The sequence below is a fragment of the Notolepis coatsorum genome (assembly GCF_963971535.1).
Source record: "Notolepis coatsorum genome assembly, chromosome: 20".
Classification (NCBI taxonomy): Eukaryota; Metazoa; Chordata; class Actinopteri; order Aulopiformes; family Paralepididae; genus Notolepis; species Notolepis coatsorum.
Window position 1 is genome coordinate 27,477,748 of NC_140184.1, and position 23,604 is coordinate 27,501,351.

At 44.4% G+C, this 23,604-nt stretch overlaps 1 protein-coding gene across 1 annotated transcript in view; it reads left to right on the plus strand.

The window, feature by feature from the left end:
- Nucleotides 1-16,838, plus strand: part of tmod2 (tropomodulin 2) — a 44,397-nt gene extending 27,559 nt beyond the window's left edge. The window contains exons 4-10 of the mRNA XM_084337261.1: nt 8,210-8,332; nt 9,933-10,007; nt 10,105-10,235; nt 10,833-10,940; nt 12,464-12,607; nt 12,947-13,091; nt 14,195-16,838. Of these exons, the coding sequence (XP_084193387.1) occupies nt 8,210-8,332; nt 9,933-10,007; nt 10,105-10,235; nt 10,833-10,940; nt 12,464-12,607; nt 12,947-13,091; nt 14,195-14,226 (758 nt within the window). The 3' untranslated portion in view covers nt 14,227-16,838. The remainder of the gene's footprint in view (nt 1-8,209; nt 8,333-9,932; nt 10,008-10,104; nt 10,236-10,832; nt 10,941-12,463; nt 12,608-12,946; nt 13,092-14,194) is intronic.
- The last annotated feature ends 6,766 nt before the right edge of the window (nt 16,839-23,604 follow it).

Sequence of the window (23,604 nt, forward strand, 5' to 3'; positions counted from 1 at the left end):
GCTTTCTTCATTCAGTCAGCAACTAATGGTCTAATAAAAGCTCTGGCCAACAAGTAGATTGCATTTAAATTACTTGCATTTATAGCTGTGCACTTTTATATATAAAAACCCTGCAAAGCAAGCATTGTTTAATTACAGAGAATCTGCTAAATCCTGGAGGACCTGTGTAGTTGGTCAGGTACCATATTAAGTCAAGTTTAACTTAATTAATCCCTGTAGGGAAATTATTCTCTACATCCTAACCACTTATGAGTATTGACAGCCACAGACAGACACCCGTGGGCCCAACTTCAATTGACCTATCTCAAGCCCTGTCCTCTTTTCTTGATCCTCCAATCGCAACTATTGCTTCCAGTTGTCTGGGGGCGAGGGAAGCAACGGTTGTGATGGGAGGATCAAGAAAAGAGGGCAGGGTTTGAGATGGGTCCGTTGTAATGTGTCTACCATGGTCAAGGTCGTTGGCAAGAGAGCTTAGCATACATGTCTTATAGATTATAATATGCCACGGACAGCTTGGCTGACGAGGGTTCAGTCCAGCCTGCTGTGTGTTGATAATTATATAGTCAAACCCACTCATTACCATAATTAATGTTTATAGTGAAGCTCTATCTCCGGTTTGTGTTGTGTTTCAAAAGGTGTCTGTTTGTTGTATAACAATGTCTCTGTGTGTGTGTGTGTGTGTGTGTGTGTGTGTGTGTGTGTGTGTGTGTGTGTGTGTGTGTGTGGTAATTACTGCATTGTTGTCTTTACAGGTATTACTAATGCATGTCTGCTCTTATGCAACACAGAAGCGAGGGGGGGGGGGGTGCTGGGATGGAGTGAGGAAAAGGGGTAACGGGAGGAAGAGTTGAGATGGAATTCCTTCTAAATATCAAGGTGTTGGGTTCTCTTTGTCATTTTACGGTTTACTACTAATGTTCAAGTTTCAAGTTCAAGTTTCTTTAATAGTTGTCATACAGAAGTACAGAATACTTTTATACAAAATGCAGTAGCACTTTATAATAACACCCTGTTATAATACATTTATAACGCATTAGTGGATAATGAACTAATCATGAACAAACCATTTATATACATTCATAAATGATTATTAAATCATTTATAACTATATTTGTATAACATTTACAGATTAGTTCTACATTATTTATAACTCATTATCAACATTGTTTGTACTTGATTTGTTCATCATTAAATAATGTTGTTTAATGTGTAGTAACACATTTGTAGATGCTTTGAAAAATGGATATGAAAAAACGACTATACTGTATCTCCATTTATTTTTCATGTTCAACAAATGATTTGTTAAGACATTCATAAAACATCTATAAATCATTTGCAGATGCTATCGTGGGGGCCAATCTAAAGTGAAGCCTATTCATCATTAACAAGTGTCTAATACAGTTAATTATTTGTTTACTTTTTCATCACATGTTACAAATGTTGTAGGCAGCTTTTGGATACACCCTTCTTTGTGACATCAAACAGTGACAGAATTAGGACTAAAGATAAATGCAATTTTATTAACATATAAAATACATGTGCATGACATATAGTGTAACATGGGGGGGCACTAGGACCCAGGAGCACCGTGGCCAGGTATTGAAGAGTATCTAGAGAGGAAGTCTCACTCGAGCGAGACTTGCCGTCACATGTGTTGCCGTCTGTTTGAATGGAAGCACAAGTTATCCATGCTGCTCCTGCCCCACGCTTTTAATAAGGTATGAGCAAGTTAAACACCTTTTTTTGTTGGTAAATCTATTCCATCATTTCCGACCTACAAACAACTCTTATATGTTGTGTAGACGTTCGTGTAGATGTGGTGGCCGCTAACGTTACATTTGTTCCTAATGTGTGCTCAGTATGTATGTGATGACGACATGACACACACGAGTAATAATTATTTGTGTCGTGTCATCATCACTGAGCACACATTAGGAACAAATGTAACGTTAGTGGCCACCACATCTACACGAACGTCTACACAACATATAAGAGTTGTTTGTAGGTCGGAAATGATGGAATAGATTTACCAACAAAAAAAGGTGTTTAACCTGCTCATACCTTATTAAAAGCGTGGGGCAGGAGCAGCATGGATAACTTGTGCTTCCATTCAAACAGACGGCAACACATGTGACGTCAAGTCTCGCTCGTGTGAGACTTCCTCTCTAGATACTCTTCAATACCTGGCCACGGTGCTCCTGGGTCCTAGTGCCCCCCCATGTTACACTATATGTCATGCACATGTATTTTATATGTTAATAAAATTGCATTTATCTTTAGTCCTAATTCTGTCACTGTTTGATGTCACAAAGAAGGGTGTATCCGAAAGCTGCCTACAACATTTGTAACGTGATGAAAAAGTAAACAAATAATTAACTGTATTAGACACTTGTTAATGATGAATAGGCTTCACTTTAGATTGGCCCCCACGATAGCATCTGCAAATGATTTATAGATGTTTTATGAATGTCTTAACAAATCATTTGTTGAACATGAAAAATAAATGGAGATACAGTATAGTCGTTTTTTCATATCCATTTTTCAAAGCATCTACAAATGTGTTACTACACATTAAACAACATTATTTAATGATGAACAAATCAAGTACAAACAATGTTGATAATGAGTTATAAATAATGTAGAACTAATCTGTAAATGTTATACAAATATAGTTATAAATGATTTAATAATCATTTATGAATGTATATAAATGGTTTGTTCATGATTAGTTCATTATCCACTAAGTAAGGGATAATGTATAGCTACGAGGTCATTGTCGCAAAATAATTGACCGACACGTAGTTTAAAATACCGAGCCGCTTCGGCGAGGTGTTTTAAACGTCAGTGAAGGTCAATTATTTTGCGACAATGACCGAGTAAAGCTATACATTATCCCGCTTATTACATGGCTAACTTACTAACAATATACCTAATTCATTTGACAAATCGCAGTTGTTCTGTGGCTCTGTCAGCCCAAATAAAGTGATTATTATTATCGCGGGCAGCCTCTGTTCTGGCTCCGCTGTAATCTACACACACTCCGCTGTCAGTGCAGCCGCGGCAGGTGTGTCTGATTTGCTGCACTGATGTGGGCTTGATTGCGAACAGCTGCGCACATCGGTCATTATTGTCCCACAGCGGTCATTATTGAAAAATAATGACCGCTGTCGGGGGGCTATTGACCAATCACAAGCAAGCATTTCGGCGAATGTGAAAACGCCATGTAATAATGCCTTATAAATACTTTGTAAATGGTATACAAATATAGTTATAAATGATTTAATAATCATTTATGAATGTATATAAATGGTTTGTTCATGATTAGTTCATTATCTACAAATACCTTATAAATGTATTATAACAGGGTGTTATTATAAAGTGCTACCCAAAATGCTTCTTACTGTTACGCTCCAGAGACTGTGCTAGACAAGATAAGTATGAAATAAAATAGTATAGCATGTAATAGAAGTAAAAATAGAAGTCACAGTGTTCAGTATAGACATATGTACAATGTTCGATGCAGAATAGAAGTAACTGAGTTACCATACAATATACAATATACTATGCAATGTACTAATATACAATACTATATAGTGCAAAGCAGAAATGGGATGAGGTACAATTTAGGTACAATTTACAGTAAGGTGTACGAGTTGTAGTGCAAATCCTTTGCCAATAAATATAAAGTGTGTTTAGGTGATCTAAAGTGTGGAGAGTGGGTGCTGCAGTGTGTTGTTTGTTTAAAGTGAGTGTGCGCGTGTGGATGTGTGTGCTGTGTGCATTTGATGGTTGTTGCATAGTGTTTATTGTTCGTTGAGCAGCCTGATGGCCTGGGGATAGAAGCTTCTTCTGAGTCTTTCTGTGCTCGCCATGAGACTCCGGTATCGCTTGCCTGACCGCAGCAGTTCAAAGAGGCAGTTGTTTGGGTGGCTGGAGTCCTTGATGATTCTCTTAGCCTTACCCCTGCACCGCTTGTTGTAAATGTTCTGGAGGGTGGGAAGCCCCCCTCCAATTGTGCGCTCGGCTGAACGGGCCACTCTCTGTAGTCTGCTACGGTCTTGTCCGGTGCTATTCCCAAACCAGGAGGTGATATTGCCAGTCAGGATGCTCTCTATTGTACATGAGTAGAAGTTCTTAAGGATCTTCTGACTGACTTGGAACTTCCTTAGGCGCCTGAGGAAGTAGAGGCGTTGTCGTGCCTTCTTCACAACTCTGTCAATGTGTGTGGTCCATGTCAAGTCCTCGGAAATGTGGACTCCGAGGTACTTAAAACTGTTCACTCTCTCAACCTGTGCCCCGTCGATGCTGAGGGGGCTGTAGTCCCTGACCCCCGACCCGTAATGTCAGTGTAGAGCTGAGCTTAGCGCTAGATCTCTTTATCCATGTGTATATATCTTCTTCTCATCTACTTGCCTATTCACCTTATTTTGTCCTGCCCACTTTCAATGTTGTAGTTCTGTGTTCAGTCGCAGAACATTGTGGAAAAGATGCGAGCATGTGAGTGTGTGGCTGTGGTATTCCTAACCCACGGACATAATACATCTCTATGGACACAGCTGCTTAGCCGCTCATGCTCCTGGTAACAAAGATAATAGTGAAGAAAAAGTCAAACTGGCTTGTCGTTTTTCCATTCATAATTGATGGACCTCGAAGGCTAATAAATCCCTTTCTAGATACTGTGTCACACACACATGGGAAGTGGAGTTACAAAAGTGCCATGCTAGTAGCGTCCTTATGTGCACCCACTATGCACATAAAGTGGATAGTGGGTGTTGCAGGTGAGGTTTGTCCTTGGAAGAGAGACTATGTGTGATACTGCAGGTAGCTTGAGACGTGCCAGTGGCTCTCTGAGACGGTCTGGAAGAGAGAGCCCGGAGAGACAGACGTAGGCCCGACACCAGGACTTGTAATTAAGGGTGTTTCCATGCCCCGGGAACAATAAACAGTGTCTGGAGACAATAGCAAACAGATTCAGGGACGGTCCTAGGACAGCAGATCGCTGAATTCACGTACAACCACATCTTTGGGATTTGGAATGGGTTTTCAGTTTGGATGGTTCTGGACAAAATAAATTGTAAGCCTTGCCCAATACACACACACACACACTGACACTCTTGCATATGACTGGATAGAAATTCTGTGAAATAGAATTCCAAAGTCCTTACGTCTGGATCCCCAGAGATCCAAATACTCCTCACTCTCTCTCTCTGGAGCGGAAATGTCTAAATGACACATTCCTCTGACCTGACCCGGGCCTGCTGAAAATAATAGTTCTGTGTGTGTATATTTGTATGTGCACGTGCATGTGCGTGTGCGTGCACATCAACAACATGGAAAACACACTGTGGTGACTCTGGAATGTAGCAGATTATTCTCCCTTGTTACTTTCACCCCCCTGCTGTTGATAAATGATTTGTTACTCAACGTAGAAACACACACACACACACACACACACACACACACACACACACACACACACACTCACACTCACACTCACACTCACACTCACACTCACACTCACACACACACACACACACACACACTCTCACACACACACACATTCTCTCACACACACATATTCTCTCTCTCACACACACACACACACACACACACACACACACACACACACACACACACACACACACACACAGGAAGAACTGGATTCTCGTGGTTGATATTTCCTCTGCTAGCTAATCTCTCATTTGTAATCCCTGTATTTTGTCTCCTATCTGTTGTTTTACAACAGTTGTGATTGGAGGATCAAGAAAAGAGGGAGGGGTTTGAGATAGAAATTCCTGAAAGCCTCAAAACACATCCATTATCCAGTATTCCATGCTACTGTCACGGAGTTCAGTTTACACATGCTCACAGAGAGAAACACTACCACATGAGCCACCATGCCCATTCACCATCAACATCTAGTCTCGACAACCCACTACTACCACACTGCCCCCCCCCCCCCCCCCCTGCCTTTACTTCTTCAAGTTATCTCATTAGCCTCGTTCCTTGGGATCATATGGATGACTAGACCTTGGGCTCCGACAGTGTCTCAGCTTCCCAGCCCGTCTCTCTCTCTCTCCCTCTCTCCCTCCCTCCCTCCCTCCCTCCCTCTGTGCTGCTGCACCATTAGATGTCAGTCCGGAGGGAATGGCACAGGATGCTGTTAAATGATTGTATTTACTGTTTACTGGCTTTCAGGAAGTGCCAAAGCCCCTTGGAGACCAGCGCAGTCTGAGAGAGGGGCGGGTGGGCGGTGTGTGGCGTCTCTGGGTGCTTTGTGTAGAGAGAGGAGGAAGGCCTCGCACTGTTTCACATCTCAAGCCAAGTGCTGTTTCCCCAGAAGCAATGCTAGGTTTAGACTCCAGTCATGTTGGATTCAGTCTAAAAAACAGGGAGGGAGGGAGAGAGGGAGGGAGAAGTTTAGACACCAGTCTTGTTGGATTCAGCCAGTCTAAAAAACAAGAGGGAGAGAAGTTTAGAGTCCAGTCTTGTTGAATTCTGTCTAAAAGTCTGTCTTGTCCTCTTCTCCCACCGGCTCTATAGCAGTTATCCAGCTTTGTTGTGTAAAATGCTGTAGAGGCAGAAAGCGGTAGTAGTAGTAGACACGCTATGCATCATTTAAATATAGGTCTGTACTTAATCCAAGCTACTCCTTCTCCCCAGAAACGGTACCATTGTCTTGTGTGACTGTGAGTTAGTTTAAGTAAGAACTCTGAAAGCCTGCTTCCTTCCCTGTGCACATAGATTCCTTCCATCATCTCTCGGAGCCTCACTGTGCCGGGTGGGGAGAGAAGCCAACTCTTGAGAGAGCAGGAAGTAGAGGGGTGAGACGGTCAGCTGTGTGACGCCCACAGCAGGTCACCATGGCAATCAGCCAGGCCTTGCAGAACAGAGAGTATAGTATAATGTGTAGAGAGACTTGAGATACAGACACCGGCTCTGTTCACTGATGATGACATCAAACGGATTGCCTTGGTGTTTCTTAAGATTGTCTCTCCTGCTCTTCAGTCACACATGCATACACACACACGCACGCACACGCACAGCTTAATAGTCATGTGATTCCATGATTGTGGCACAAGACAGAAGGTTCTGGGAGAGAACAACAACAGGCCAAGCTAACAAGGCTACCTCATACTACTACTACTACTACTACTACTACGGCTTGTTATTCATTCAGTGGTAATTTAACTGAATAATAATAATAATAATTATAATATATAAACATTGTTGTTGCTCTCAAATCCTTCAACCAGCCTGTGCTGCACTTACTGGACTATCTCTGCCCATGTCGAACCCTATGTGAAGGTCACATTTATCTCCTATTGAGTTTAGATCTTAGGCTAAACCATAGAAGTCATCATGTCTGCGGTAGAGACATTATGCATTCGTGTGTGTGTGAGTGTGTGATAATCTGCTCAATATCTTGCAAACTATAGAGCCAAGGAGCCTGTGCTTTGGCACAGAAGGTTACAGAGGCACAAGGATGAGCGTGTGGGAATATGTTTCTCATCAGGCAACAGATTTATTTTTGGGGAATAAACTTCCAGCATTCTCCATTGACTTTCACGTAGTCCTTTGTGTAGTTGTGGTTCACCTTTTTACTGCCAGAGGGCAACGACAACGGCTTCAAATGCTGCCACAGAGACTACTGCAGGGGGTCAGCACAGAGACTGTGCAATACTGCAGACAGTTGGACACTCCCTCTATCCCAGCATGCTTTGCGGTTGCAGCAAAATGTGTGGTTCTAGTTAAATAGTAAAATAGTTAAATTAAATCCAGTTACAGATACTATTTGTGTTTTAACCATGAGTGTTCGTGTTGAAATAACCACCTCAGCCTTCAACAAGATTTGCCAACTTCTGGTTGGACAGTCAGGGTATCAGTTTGGAACACTTCCGATTTGAACATTGGAAAAACATATATTTCCACAATTTTCTCCGCAACTGAGCAGTAAATGGAATTCACCATTGAAATGTTCACTAATGACTAATTGCACAGTCACCAAGTTGCGTTTTGAGAAATCATAACATGATTTGCAGCTGCACTTGAGACTTACTTTTTAATCCTCTATTTAACCAGGGTAATCACTTTGTTATTTCCAACTCTTTTTCAAGTGGGCCCTGGCCAAGAAGGCAGCATACAGAACATGTTCACATATAGAACAACCTCTCTCTCTCTCTCTTTCTCTCTCTCCCTGTCTCCATAGGTAAAGTATTTGTTCCCAAGCAGAGAGCCATTGAGGCATGCCAGGAGGAAGTCACAACCCTGGACCCGGAGTTAGAGGAGGCCTTGTCCAGCGCCACAGACACAGAGCTGTGTGACCTCGCAGGTAAGGGAGGGAGAGTGTGAACACTTTGGGGAAGGGGGTTAGGGTGTGGAGGGATGAGAGTTCCTCAGGGTTTATATTAACGGCCCCCCCTAGGAACTTTTGTGCGAGAGCCCCACGATCACACACGCACATCGCAGATATTGTCTGCTCGTGAGAAAGGTCCTTTTCATCCGACTTGTCCTCCTCTGTGTCTCTCGGGACAGTAAAACACAGGCTCCCTTCACTTTGTCCGTGTCTCTCCCATGGCTCCGTCCTTTAGAAAGGAGTCGCAGAGCAGGAGAATGATGTCGCTGTCTGCTGCCGCTTTGCTGTCTAGACTAAGTTACTGTTCATTCACCCACTGCTGCAGTTTTCACCCCTGGAGAACGTACACACACACACACACACACACACACACACACACACACACACACACACACAAAATGCAGTGCAGTACACTACACTCAAGGTTCTTGAACCCTTTCTTCCCACGACCCAAATGAGAAGGGTAGTCTCTCACCCTGGAACCAAGGCTCATTTATCAAACCATACTGACTGTTACTGTTGTCATGTGAGGGGATGAGTCGGAGGCCTAGAGATGGAGAGCCCGACCCGGCAGGAGGGTGTAAACCAAATCAAAATCAAATCAAATTTATTTATAAGGCCCGACAACACACGTTAATGTCCCCATGGGCCGTACATGTCTTCTTTAAAAAAGTCAAGAAGAAAACATAACAATAAGTCAAGAACAGAACAAGAACACCATAAGGTCCAACAAATTTAAAATAAATGCTGCAAGCCAGCAACTGGAGGATGGCTGGTATTACAAAATCTCTGCCTCATAGCCCCAGAGCAAGGCACTGGACCCCGAGAATTCCTCCAGAGTCCTGCTGCACTGCAGACAACCCTGCGCTCTGATCTCTAAAGATATGCATATACAGAAAGATACATTTCAATTTCCCTGTGTAAAATAGACAGTAATATAAGTAATTAAAGTTAGTGTAAAGCAATGCACATAGTTTACATGACTTAGTGTAAAGCAATGCACATAGTGGGCGTGACAGTGACTCAGTAGGTAGAGCAGTCGTTATCTGGAGGTTCCCGGTTCGATTCCCGCTCCTCCCGGGCAGTGTGTCGAAGTGTCCTTGAGCAAGACACTTAACCCCTAACTGCTCCCGATGAGTAGGTTGGCACCTTGCATGGTTGCCTCCGCCATCGATGTGTGAGTGAATGGGTAAAATGTAAGGAACAAATTGTAAAGCACTTTTGGATAAAAGCGCTATATAAATGCAGCCATTTACCATTTATTTACATGACCTAGTGTAAAGCAATGCACATAGTGTAACATGACATAGTGTAACATGATTTAGTGTAAAGCAATGCACATATTTTACATGACTTAGTGTAACATGACTTAGTGTAAAGCAATGCACATATTTTACATGACATAGTGTAACATGATTTAGTGTAAAGCAATGCACATATTTTACATGACTTAGTGTAACATGACTTAGTGTAAAGCAATGCACATATTTTACATGACGTAGTGTAACATGACTTAGTGTAAAGCAATGCACATATTTTACATGACTTAGTGTGTGTACTCTGTTTTATTTTTCAGCGATCCTGGGGGTCCACACACTGGTGACCAGTACGCAGACTTATGATGGCACCGGTAGTAAAGACGCTTACAACAGTGAGTACTGCAATGCAAAATGACTATATACCACACACATGAAACTTAGGCTTAGGTCTAGTAACGTGTGCGTGTGTGTGTGTGTGTGTGTCATCAGATGTGATCAAGGGGGAGAAGATGAACCCAGTGTTTGACGAGCCTCCCAACCCCACCAACGTAGAAGACACCCTGCAGAGAATAAAGAACGACGACAGCTCTCTAACGGAGGTCAACCTCAACAACATCAAGGTACACACACACACACACACTCATACACACACACCTAACATAGGTCAACCTCAACAACATCAAGGTACACACACACACACACACACACACACACACACACACACACACACACACACACACACATACAAGCACACACTTGCATACATACACAAGAGATGCACCAGTATGCATGTTGGTATTAAATATGAAGCATTCTGATAGTTACATTACAGAAACACATCCATTACCCAGTATTCTGATAGTTACATTACAGAAACACATCCATTACCCAGTATTCTGATAGTTACATTACAGAAACACATCCATTACCCAGTATTCTGATAGTTACATTACAGAAACACATCCATTACCTAGTATTCTGATAGTTACATTACAGAAACACATCCATTACCCAGTATTCTGATAGTTACATTACAGAAACACATCCATTACCCAGTATTCTGATATTCTGATGCACCCCTTACACTGCCACGCACGCACGCACACACACACACACACACACACACACACACACACACACACACACACACACACACACACACACACACACAATCCTGGCCATGCAGCACTCAATAGGAGTATTTCCTGGTTTTTCAGAACATTCCGATCCCCACGCTGAAGGACCTCGCCAAAGCCATGGAAAAGAACACACACGTCAAGAAGTTCAGCCTGGCAGCCACACGGAGTAACGATCCCATTGCTGTTGTGAGTATGTGTGTGTGTGGCTTAAAGGGTAAGTTCAGAATTCTTTACCCTGTGCCCCATTTCCTATTAACCAATGATGTGGTGGATCAGTAGAGCCAGTTTTCAGCACAACACCTGCTTCGTGCTGGAGGCCCGCTGCTCCCGCTAGTCCACGCACAAAACCAGGGCTCCAGAATTCTGAACTTACCCTTTAATGGCATTGTTTGTCTTGGTCAGCAGTATATCAATACTAAATCAATCTTTGAAAATCGATTAACACACTCACCACCTCTCCCTCCCCTCCTCTCTCCCTCCCCTCCTCTCTCCCTTCCCTCCTGTCCTCGCTCCCTTCCCTCCTGTCCTCCTCTCTCCCTTCCCTCCTGTCCTCCTCTCTCCCTTCCCTCCTGTCCTCCTCTCTCCCTTCCCTCCTGTCCTCCTCTCTCCCTTCCTTCCTGTCCTCCTCTCTCCCTTCCCTCCTGTCCTCCTCTCTCCCTTCCCTCCTGTCCTCTCTCCCTTCCCTCCTGTCCTCCTCTCTCCCTTCCCTCCTGTCCTCCTCTCTCCCTTCCCTCCTGTCCTCCTCTCTCCCTTCCCTCCTGTCCTCTCTCCCTTCCCTCCTGTCCTCCTCTCTCCCTTCCCTCCTGACCTCCTCTCTCCCTTCCCTCTTGTCCCCCTCTCTCCCTGTCCTCCTGACCTCCTCTCTCCCTTCCCTCCTGTCCTCCTCTCTCCTGACCTCCTCTCTTCCTTCCCTCCTGTCCTCCTCTCTCCTGTCCTCCTCTCTCCCTTCCCTCCTGTCCTCCTCTCTCCCTTCCCTCCTGTCCTCCTCTCTCCCTTCCCTCCTGTCCTCTCTCCCTTCCCTCCTGTCCTCTCTCCCTTCCCTCCTGTCCTCTCTCCCTTCCCTCCTGTCCTCTCTCCCTTCCCTCCTCCTCTCTCTCCCTTCCCTCCTGTCCTCCTCTCCCTTCCCTCCTGTCCTCTCTCCCTTCCCTCCTCCTCTCTCTCCCTTCCCTTCTGTCCTCTCTCCCTTCCCTCCTGTCCTCCTCTCTCCTGTCCTCCTGTCCTCTCTCCCTTCCCTCCTGTCCTCCTCTCTCCTGTCCTCCTGTCCTCTCTCCCTTCCCTCCTGTCCTCCTGTCCTCTCTCCCTTCCCTCCTGTCCTCCTCTCTCCTGTCCTCCTGTCCTCTCTCCCTTCCCTCCTGTCCTCCTCTCTCCTGTCCTCCTGTCCTCTCTCCCTTCCCTCCTGTCCTCCTGTCCTCTCTCCCTTCCCTCCTGTCCTCCTCTCTCCTGTCCTCCTGTCCTCTCTCCCTTCCCTCCTGTCCTCCTCTCTCCTGTCCTCCTGTCCTCTCTCCCTTCCCTCCTGTCCTCCTCTCTCCTGTCCTCCTGTCCTCTGTCCCTTCCCTCCTGTCCTCCTCTCTCCTGTCCTCCTGTCCTCTGTCCCTTCCCTCCTGTCCTCCTCTCCTGTCCTCCTGTCCTCTCTCCCTTCCCTCCTGTCCTCCTTTCTCCTGTCCTCTCTCCCTTCGCTCCTGTCCTCCTCTCTCCTGTCCTCCGCTCAGGCGTTCGGTGACATGCTGAGGGAGAACAAGGCACTGCGTAGTCTGAACCTAGAGTCCAACTTCATCACGGGGGCTGGAGTGCAGGCTCTGGTTGACGCACTGAGAGACAACGACACGCTCATAGAAATCAAGATAGACAACCAGGTATTTAGACCTTTTCTACAACGTAAACGCGCTAAATAAGCCTCTTTGTATTTCCTGTTGCAATGTTTGTTAATACAGTTGCTGAGGGGAAATAAACAGGAGCCAAGGCTGTTACCCCCTAGCGAACAGAATACTTCTGAAAAAGTCTATAATGAACTATGTGACCGCTCACACACTCAGTCACTCACCCACCCACCCACCCACCCACCCACTCATAAGCTCAATCGGTTGTTTACTCGCTCAGTCGGTCCCACACACACACACACTCACACACACACACACACTCACACTCACACTCACACTCACACCACAACTTGTGAACCTGTGTTTGTGTTTCAGAGACAACAGCTGGGTACCACAGTAGAAATGGAGATAGCCAAGATGTTGGAAGACAACAGCTGTGTAGTGAAGTTTGGATACCACTTCACTCAGCAAGGACCGCGCTCCAGAGCCGCTGCAGCTATTACTAAGAACAATGACCTGGGTAAGACACACACACAGTAGCATGGTAAAAGTTCAGGGGATTAACGGTGCAAAATAATTGCAGTAATTAAACCTAAATAAATAGGTCAGTCCGCATCAGGACAGGTAAGTTGTCGATCACAAAAATGTATAATAAATTATAAATAGATGAATGAATTAATGAAGTTTATTTCGAGCCATTTAGCATGTACAAAAAATAACATACACAAATCAATTTACAAGTTGGCCGAAAAGGTTAGGGCTGAAGCTACAAGCTTGTAAATGCCCTAACCTAGTGCATCATCTTACATTTATCGTTGATCTTTTGTTATCAACTAACAAAAACTAAACAAAAAAATTATAATAATTAACTAAATCGGCAAGCAAGAATTTGAACAATTGATCTAATCATTTGATTCTAAACACTTATACTTCTAAAGAATAAAGTGAACTTCTTTTTTAAATTAGCAGTATTTTGACTTTCTTGGGTAGACGATTCCACAACTTCACCCCGCAGACCGATATGCACATGCTTTTCATAGTGGTTTCGAGATGTTCCGAATAGACGGGTCAAGAACCGCACCAAGAGCCGTGTGGGGAAAAGCACTATTTGAAGCTTCGTCCTCTGTGACCTCTCTGCTCTTTCTTCTAGCTCCTGGTCCTCTCAGAGCGACAGTAGTACAGGTCTGATGCATGGGTGTGCTGTGTGGTCCCGTTCGGATAGCATTATTTAATAACACCGATTACTTTCACAGCATATGGATGGATGCATTCACTGCGTTCAATTGAACAGTGTTTTGGGGTTTGACTGACACTGTGTGATAATTCCAGCTTTGGGACTGAAGAATTGTTTCCTATACTCACTCACACGCCGTCAGGATGAGTGTGATGTTTTGACGGCAACGCTTAATGACTCACTGTCTCTGTTCATGATGACTAACGGGCTTGAGTTTGTTTAAGGTTGTGCAGCATGTTTTGCTGTTTCGTTCCTCTGCTTCCTCCCCCGTCAGTCCTTGTCTTTGGAGGAACCTCATTTCTTCATATCGTATTCTCTATTATTTATTTTTATTTTTTATTGTATTCTCCCCCCTCTCTCTCACGCATTCACCCTCTCCCTCTCTGTAGTCCGCAGGAGGCGAGTGGAAGGTGACCTGTAGGGGCGGAGTCCATCCGGTCTCCCAGCCAATCCTGTTGTCTCATCTCACCACGTGGAATAGTTTCAGCCAATCCCCTTGGTCGCATCTCACTGTGTGGAATCTTAGTCTTGTGCCAAACCGTGGAGAAAGGCACCCTCAACCAGAACCAACATCTGAGAAGAAGGGAAATAACTGGAATTGCCCTCTCCCATATAGGCCTACATGTTCATACTTATTTTTGTTATTATTATAATTATGTTATTATGGATGTTACTATTGCAGCTGTAAATCTATTTTTTAGTCTCTAGGCATTCCATTTCAGTTGCTTTTTTGTTTTATTTTCCCATATCTGATTTCTTTCGACTTCTCTTTCGTTTTGTTTGTTTTTATACTGTGCTTTGGATCAAGTCAAGCAGGACAAAGTCATAATAATTACCAAGTAATAGAAACATACCCATGTAGCTATGAACTAAACACCTGAGGAGTCCCTAGATCCTCTACTGTGACGGTTATCTGTAGAACAGTGTGGTTCCCTAGAACTATCCTGAGAGTCTGTCATGTTGGAATAAGGGGGAGTAGCTCAGAGTGAGCTGCTTGCGTCTGTCCAGCATTCAGAGGGAGTGGTGTGGAGGCTATAACCTAGACCAGTATGTTGTGAATCCAGTCCGTTGTCCCATAGAGATGGGAATGACTTAGCCATAGCCGGTAGCTCGTCTAAACCCTTGTCTAAATGTACAGCACTAGATAACATAGCGCATTCATGTTGCCATGTAGCCAGCATTATGGTAATAATGGTCTGCGGTTACTGAGTAGATGCAAGGTTCCTCAGCGTTTCAGCTGTGACAGAAGTGCTCTCTCTTTAGATGCTATGTGCTGGTAGCGCCAGGTTAGCTGGTAGGTGATTGGCGGGCTGGCTAGCTGGTGGTGTGAAGGGGTGTACAACTGTATTGGGTCACTGCTTAGTTTGTGCTGTGGTCGGGTAGGAAGAGAGCACGGTTTGTCTTGTAAACCTGGTATATAGACACATTCATGAAGTTGGCGTAGCCCTGAGATAAAGCGCACAAAAATTATCTTTATGTCAAAATACTGTTTTTCTTTAGACTTAAACTGTTGTTTTGATACGGTTAAAATTCTGATTTTTATTAATACTGTTAATTTTTCCCCCATGTTAATGGGAAACGGGAAGTAGATCATGAAAGTTATTTGTATTATCTTTTTGGACCAAGTAAGAGAGGGGGATTGTACCATAAGAGGTACAGTACAAAAAAAACATCCTTTCCTAAGGAGCATTGACCTGAATCTCTGCTGTCTTACCATTGGTCCTTTTGTAAATGTGTGCTCAACCAATGGGCTTCTCTAATGCTGAACCATGCCAAAGACTAACATGCAGCGCTTACGTATCCATGCTGGAGGTCTGATAGCTTAGGTCTTTCCATTATGGAATATAGTATTTTACTCATACAGTGCAGATGTGAGAGTAGGGTAGTCTTTTAACAGAGAGCTTATGAGTTGAGATCAGTGACGTGGGCATTTCTTATGCACCATATTGTTATTTCACTCACACCATGCCATTACAACCCCCCCTCCCCCAATTGTAAATAGTGAAATTCAACCGGTTGATACTATGTAGAGATGGGATGGAGAGAAGGCCCGACATAAACGTATTTCAGTGTAAAACATGTCCTATCTTGTTTCCCGGGTTTCAACAGCCTGATTGTGTTTTTATGGACTGCACTACCCAGAGTGAGACACACCCCCAGCGTCTGCTACAGGCCCAGAGTTTAGCCTCACACATAATACACACACAACCTTACTAATATATATACTCACTTCACTCTGAAGCAGGATCTAAACCTGTGGCTACTTGTTACGTAAGAGATGGCAGCATGCTGACTGGATTTCCATGGGAACACACACTGCCCTGCATTACATGGGACACACAATAGGACCCATTCAGCAGTTAGAAACTGTTGCATTTACACTTTAAATGTCTTTTAATTGGAACAATGTGTTGGCGCATGAAATTATCACGAGTCGTGTGTGATCACCGTTCTGTCCGTTGACCAGGGTTTGTTCTTTCATCTTGCGAACGCCACATTCTTTGGACGTGAGTTATGTGGCTGAGCTCAGCGCTTTGGGGATTTTATTGACTGTACGTTTCCTCTCACTACGTTCTCTCTCATTCCCTCTTATGCCATTTTATTCTTATGTTACTGTACTTTGCTGGTGGATTTGTTTGCTAAAATGGACTCACATCTTCGTTCTGCCCTATCGGCATTCTGTGATCTTAGGATGTATTGTTATTGCATTAAAAAAAAGAAATGCCATCTCATACTTAAGACGCAAACGTACCTATTTCTTTGTGTGTCACTTAAATGTCAGCAGTTTTTTTTGTACCTTTTTTTTAAAAAGAATGGACCACTCTCAAACCACCCACCCTCTTTTCTTGATCCTCCAATCACAACTGTTGCTTGGTGATTGGAGGATCAAGAAAAGAGGGCGGGGGTTTGAGAGAGGTCCATTTCCAGGTCTAGACTCAAGAAGAGAAGAGGGAATATTATGTACTGTTATAAAACCACAAGACTGGGTAAAGGCACTGTTGACGTCCTCAATAATAAATGTTTTTACATATTCTTATGCCTCTGACTTTGATCATTGGTTGTGTTTTATGGGAAACATTCAGTTGTAACCTTGCAAATCATTATTACTTAAAGGTAGAATCCGTAATGTCAGTCAAATGACTAGGCAAAAGAGCCACACTTGGTATTGCGCTTTGTTTACTTTTACGTTCAATAACTTACAGTGAATTTCTTTAGACCTCTCTTGGCAGAGCCTGAAGTGTGGCTAGCAGTAGCGACCCCTCCGCTATACCCACTGAAATCCAACCCACACATCAAGACAGAAAACTGTTTGACAGTTGTTTAAACTGCGCTCGTTTCAACAAGTTATTTTGTCTAGAGGTCGCTGTTAGACAGCATTACAGATTCTACCTTTATACCACCCAAATTAAGAATTTCAATGTGTTGTTATTACTTATTTCCATGGCCTTGAAAAGTTCAGTCAATATTAGTGAACATAAGCTACTCTCTTATAAAGCCAGAAACCAAAGAAATAAGACAAACATTTCTGATGGCATCAGGTACAAAGTCTGAAGCTGCTCCATAGACAATGAATGGGAGACTGTTTTTGTGGACCCACAGAATGTTTGTTTGAATTTGTATACCCAAATAATCTGTATTCTATAGTGTGTCTCCATTATAAAACTGGGAATGTACCCATACTAATTACATTACTCTTGAGTCTTCTCAGTGTCACCTTTACCATCTTTCCCAATTCATATGGGGGAAGCTTCAGATTGTATACTTGACATACATTTTAGTTTTTGCACTGTTTTTGGATTAGGGAGAGAGTTGTTTGTTTTCTCTAATATTTTGGACCATGTTCACTTTTCTTTCTACCATAGGAATAACGTGCGTTAAATGGTGCGTAGTACCCCTTTAAAATTAAGCACGGGTATTCTAACAATACGCCTGTCCAGTTAAAAGAAAATATTAAAAAAGGCCACTAGGCTGTATTAATGTCCCTCACATTTCTGTTCGAGCAGCAGATGTAATGTAAGGCTGGGCGACGGGCGTGCCGTGTGTGTGTGCACACCCTTGGCCAAGTCTCGAGTTCAAAGGCTGTTGTCATGGTTACGATCACAAGTGGCAGCGCTTCGTGTAGTTGGGGTGAACCTACAGGTGGTAAATATATAGTGTGTGTGTTCTGTTCTGTGATTAGCTCCAGTTTCTGCGGTAGTTTGCGCATGCTTGAAGGGTGATGTAATCCGTGTGACTCCATCCCTGCCTGGGTTTCCTGTGCCAGAGAGCTGCGGTGAACCTCACTGTTGTTAAAGAAGAACAGGGGGAGAGGGAGAGAGAGAGGGAGAGGGAGAAAATAAGCACTGCTGGCAGGCGGCCCCACAGCAGTTAACTGCAGCCAGAGGGGAAGTGAATGACTCATATTGTTCCACTCCCTGGACCCTGAGACGAGAGAAACCAGCAGGTTTGCGTCATGGTGTGTGTATCACCACCACCAGAGGTTTATGTCTCTGTGGAAAAAGCCAAAGCTGAAACTCGGTTTGACAGAACTATGATTGTAGATATATCACACCAGCTGGTTCTCGCGAGGCTCGGAAACCACGACAATCAACAAAGATCTGTTTACTCCTTCCTTCCGCCGGAGTCCCAGCAGTAACAATGGATGGAGAGCAATGTGGATGTGCCTTTATTGTCCCACTCTTCACTCAAGCTTTGTGTCATGAATATTAAATTATATATGCTATCAGAGAGACATGACTCCTTCTGGCAGTGAAATAAGTGTTTTATGGGGATGTATATGGCTCTTGTCTGTCTGAAATCTGCTGCTTGCATGATGGATCAGGCCAGGATATATGTTACAAAACTGGAAACCTGCTGTCCCAAACTCACTACGGTAAAGGCTGGTATTGAAAAGCAACTGGCTTACGGGGTACGATGTTTATTAAATAAATTAAAAAAGCATACGTTAATAAAACCATCAATAACATGTGACGTCAATGTTGATGTTTATTTTCTCAGCACTCGGTCGGAGAGGATTTTATATGAATGGGACGGTTTGGTCGGGAAACAAATAAAACACAGCGATGGTAGGCAGTTTTGTCAGATTTACAGATGTGAAACATCACCTGTGTGTGTGTGTGTGCTCTTGCACAGCTGTGAGAATATATGTCACCTTGGGTTAGCAGAATGTAAGCCATCATGTCCTTGCTATAGCACCCCCTTCCCTCCCTCTTCTACCCATAGATATACACACACACAGGGCCTTTGTTTTTGAGCAGGTGCGGTCGCCTTCAGCCAAACTGGAATGAGTGGCGTTAGTCATCAACTAGCTATGCTCCCCTCAAACACCTCATCGTCAGGAGCCCCTCTCTGTCTTATGACCTCACCTCTTTGTCTATGACCTCACCTTTTAACAAACAGAGAGGGAGAAATGATACGAAAAAAGATAGGTAGAACTAAGGCAGCAGGAAGAAAGAAAGGCTATTAGAGTGAGAAACCTGTCTGACTGATAAAGCAGGGACGCTTTAGAGTGGGAGTTGAGTCGTCTATTTACCAGGACGCAGAGGTAAAGGAGAGCAGATTTCCTCCCTTCAGGACACAGAGGTAAAGGAGAGGAGGTTTTCTCCCTTCAGACACGGCCAGGGCCACATAATCTGTTACATTATGTAATAGCTCTTAATTGAAAACAGTGAAGTTTCTATGACTAGATTCAGTGAAAAGGAAGTTTGATCAAAGCCTTCTGGAGCTATGCAGGCTAGACCTAACCAATTCTGATAGGATGAGAACATTGTACAAGATCGGGTGTTAATACGTCATGGCTGATGTCAGAGGTTATTTAATTCCTCCATTATAGGGGCTCAAGCTCAATGAAGACAGAGTATAGTCTAATGAGTTCATTGGCCTATATAACATGAATAACAGCTGTCATCAATGGGCTTAGTTTACACTGTGGCTTGACAGGTTACCAGAGTAACACAGACATCTGTGACCCATCAGAAATGGTGACCTGTGTGCTGGCTCTCTACTGAAAAGTTGTTTATAAACCTAAACCTTGCCTTAAGAGTTTTATTTTACGAGACAGTTATATATATGGGAAATGCCCTTTTAGCTTATGTGCCCCAGAAACATGGAATGTTTTGCAATGCATGTTAAAACTCAATTCATTGGTATCTATTGGTCAGTTTAAATCATTAATAGCAAACCACTTCACCACAGTCTGCAGTTGTTTTAAATTATTTTAAATGTTTAATTGATTGACTTTCTGTTTCTATAGGTTTTTTTGCTGTATTTATTATGTTTTGTATTTCTCTATGTCATTGTCAATGAGAGCTTGCTCTCAATGATCCTTCGAGATTAAATAAAGATTGAATGAATAAATATATATATACTTTTTTATTATAATTATTTATAAATATTATTACTATTATTATTATTCTTTATTTTATTATTTTCATCTCTATTTTAGGGTAGGGTGAGACGTGGGGTCTCCACTGAGGTTAAGGTAAGGTTTAGGTTTATAAACAACTTTTTCAGCACACAGGTCACCATTTCTGATGGGTCACAGATTTCGGTGTAACACCATTTAAAGAGAGTGCATTCTTTCTGCTGCAAGACACATTCTGTTGAGTGAAAATGCCATATGGAATACCTGCTTGGAGTCTGGAGAAATATTTGTAGAGGATTACATGGACTGTAAAAGAAGATAGCTCCTCTGAGGTTTTTTTGTGGACTAAATGGTGTTATATATTCGTACTGGCAATCGTGTCTCGCTCTTCGCCATATTGAGATATACCTCATATCCAGTACCTACTGTACTTCATTAACGAAAACACAATGCACCCATGCACTTGACCAGGCCCCGCCCCAGTGTCCTCCTATAAGACACCAGGCATGGTCACACTCGCCCTTCCTCTTTTTCGTTTTCCATCATGGACGTGCAGTGCATTCCATGAACTAGCTGTTATGAAATGCAGAGAGAAATTGAACAATGTTGGGTTTTCGCCGGAGATTTGCCAGCCCCTGGAATCTTTTCGGCATGTTCCAATGACGCGTCGGGCCTGTCCTGGGGTTTCCTCGTCTTCTGACAGCGGATCGAGGTACGTCGCACGATGTTTAGCTGTCGGGCTAACTCACGCTCAGGTAGGCCCTGCGCCATCAGGCATTAATGTTGGCGTTAGTAATACTGCTTGTTGTCCTGTGAGACAACCGAGTTGTGTATTGGCGCAAGGGGCAGGATAGCTGGGTAAACGTGACTCTGAGTTGGACGTTTTTCCGGCTATCCTGGAGCGCGCTGCTAATGCTAATGCTGTAATGCTGGGTCACTGTTCCGTTGTTCCCCGCTGTGGGCTGTCACCGTTTTTCCCTCCTCTTAACCGGTTCATTGATGAAGGTCAGTCGGTAGCTAATGTGGGGGGTTTTGCTGAGACTTATTTACCTTTTTTACGGGTAGATGGGCTGACAACAGGGCACAAGGCAGGTGTACCCTGGCTTGAGAGGCAGGTAGCATCGATCCTTTGCCCTGGCAGGGTTGAACGGTGTCCCACCCGGAAGCCGACGCTTGAGAGCAAGTCGGCCCGGCAGGTGGCAGTATGGACTGATGATGTTTATACCGCCACAGGATGGAATTTAGCTGCGGCCAGTGTCATGGCTCAGCTGACTGTTTTTCTGTCCACATTGGTGTCGGGTGTGGGGCTGCAGGGCCAGCCGACGCTGAAAACATTGTGCGTGTTTTTGGGGTTATAGAAATCAGTCGCAAGCTATAACCGCAGGGAGGATCAGGATGCTATCAACTCTTATTAATAGGCATCTCTGGTTGGAGCAGTCTTCCCTTGGGGAGGAGGAAAGGTTTCTTCTCCTTAGGGCTCCTCTTTCCGCGGAAGGACTTTTTTGTTGTTCTGCGGAAACGTGGGCGGTATTTGACCTGGGCCCCACACCGCCTCACACCATGCAGCCAGAGGTGAGAGCACGGCCTTGTCAGTGACTATGGCGAGGCCCTCGACCAGCGGCCATGTTTCCCCCGCCTGAGGTACCCTGGGCTCAACATCAACAGGTGTTCACAAGGCCGACAGCCTTGGCGGCCGAGGGATCGGCTACATTGGATGAGCACGCCCTAAAAGACCGTCGCCCCGTCCAGCTGTGTGCAGCCCGCTCTCCGGTCACTCCCTCCCCCAACACCAGCGGAATAGGGGCTCTGATTTGTTTCCTTTGGCTGCGGGCCGCGGGTCTTCAATGAAGCGCAAGCGGCCCCACGTTTCGCTTCTCATGGGGACAGGGGCTGACACCCAGTTGATGGCTGAGACTGGGTCTGTCCGTGAGAATGTTGTGCTGTCACGTGGCTCCCTCGCCACGCGTTCTGCGTCTGCGATTGGTGAGCCTGGTGTTACGTCTGTCACCTTCAAAGGTTGTCAGTAGGGGGACTCGAGGCCTCTTCAGGCTCAGCGCGGGTTTCCCCGACCTCGCCTTCGCCAGGCCGGGTATCACGTTGGTGCCTCCCACTCCGGAGAGCCCGGCAGTGGTCTGGCAGGCGCGCGTGATTTGGGTGATAGTAATATCACTGCAGGGCTACGGTGTGTAGGAACCCATGGGGGCCTCACACCTTGCATGTCCAGCTGCAGAATAGCTCCTCAGCGGTCCATGCTGGAGGGGTGTTCAGTGGGGGAGCGCTTGTCACCTGGTATGATGTCAGCTTCTCCCGTATCAAACCGGCCCTTTCTGTTGGGGTCCCCCCTTGGGTGCGATTGCCTCGTGGGTTGTGTCAGGGACCGATGTCCCGACTCCACGGAACGCCCTGCCCGCATGGTTGGCGGGTCCAGGGTTGGCTACGCACAGCGGGTGGGACCGGGCCGCTTATCTACAGTTCCTAGGGGGCCAGCGCCAAATGGCGGCGGGTGCGCTTTGGGAGTATCATCACAAAAAAAGAAATCATAGTTCAAAAGAGGCTCCTAAACGACAAGGCTGAATCAAAGTTCATTGATCTTATCAGACTACATGAACCACACAATCATGACAGCTCTCTAAATGAAATGGTAGAAAATCTCAATGATGCACTGTCATCTATATTAAATTCTGTCGCCCCACTAAAAACAAAAAAGAAGAAAACCAGAGCCTCGCCCTGGTTGAACTATAATACGGTCAACAAAGAAAAAAGGAAATGTCGTGCAGCGGAGCGAAAATGGAGAAAAACAAAAACCACCATATGCTGTGATATATACAAAGATGCTTTAACTGCTTATAATAAAACCATCCGCTTAGCAAGGAAAGACTACTTCTCTAAAATCATTACAGAAAATGCTGGAAACTCCAGAATCCTTTTTTCCACTATTAATGTACTACTCAACACTGCCCCTACACCTCCTCAGTCATCAACGGTTAAGTGTGAAGAACTTGCACTATTCTTTAACAACAAAATAACCTTGATCAGGGCCAGCATTACTCATGATGGAAATAAAGCTGATTGCAGCAAACCGCGCAATGTAACCATGAGAAGATTCACATGCATCACATTAGATGTACTCTGCAAAACTGTCTCAGAATGTAACTCCTCCACCTCAGACATTGACCCTATACCTACAGCTTTCTTCAAACGGGTGTTTAATAGTGTTTCAAGCCCTGTGCATTTGATACCTTAGATCATAATATTCTAATTTCTAAATTACGCACATATGGTGTGAGAGGAGTGGTTCTAGAATGGTTGAGTAGTTATCTCCACAATAGACAACAATATGTGCAGTTGGCAGAGCTCATGAAAATTGAATGTATTGTACCGCAAGGTTCGGTTTTGGGGCCCAAACTCTTTCTTTTATATATTAATGATATTTGT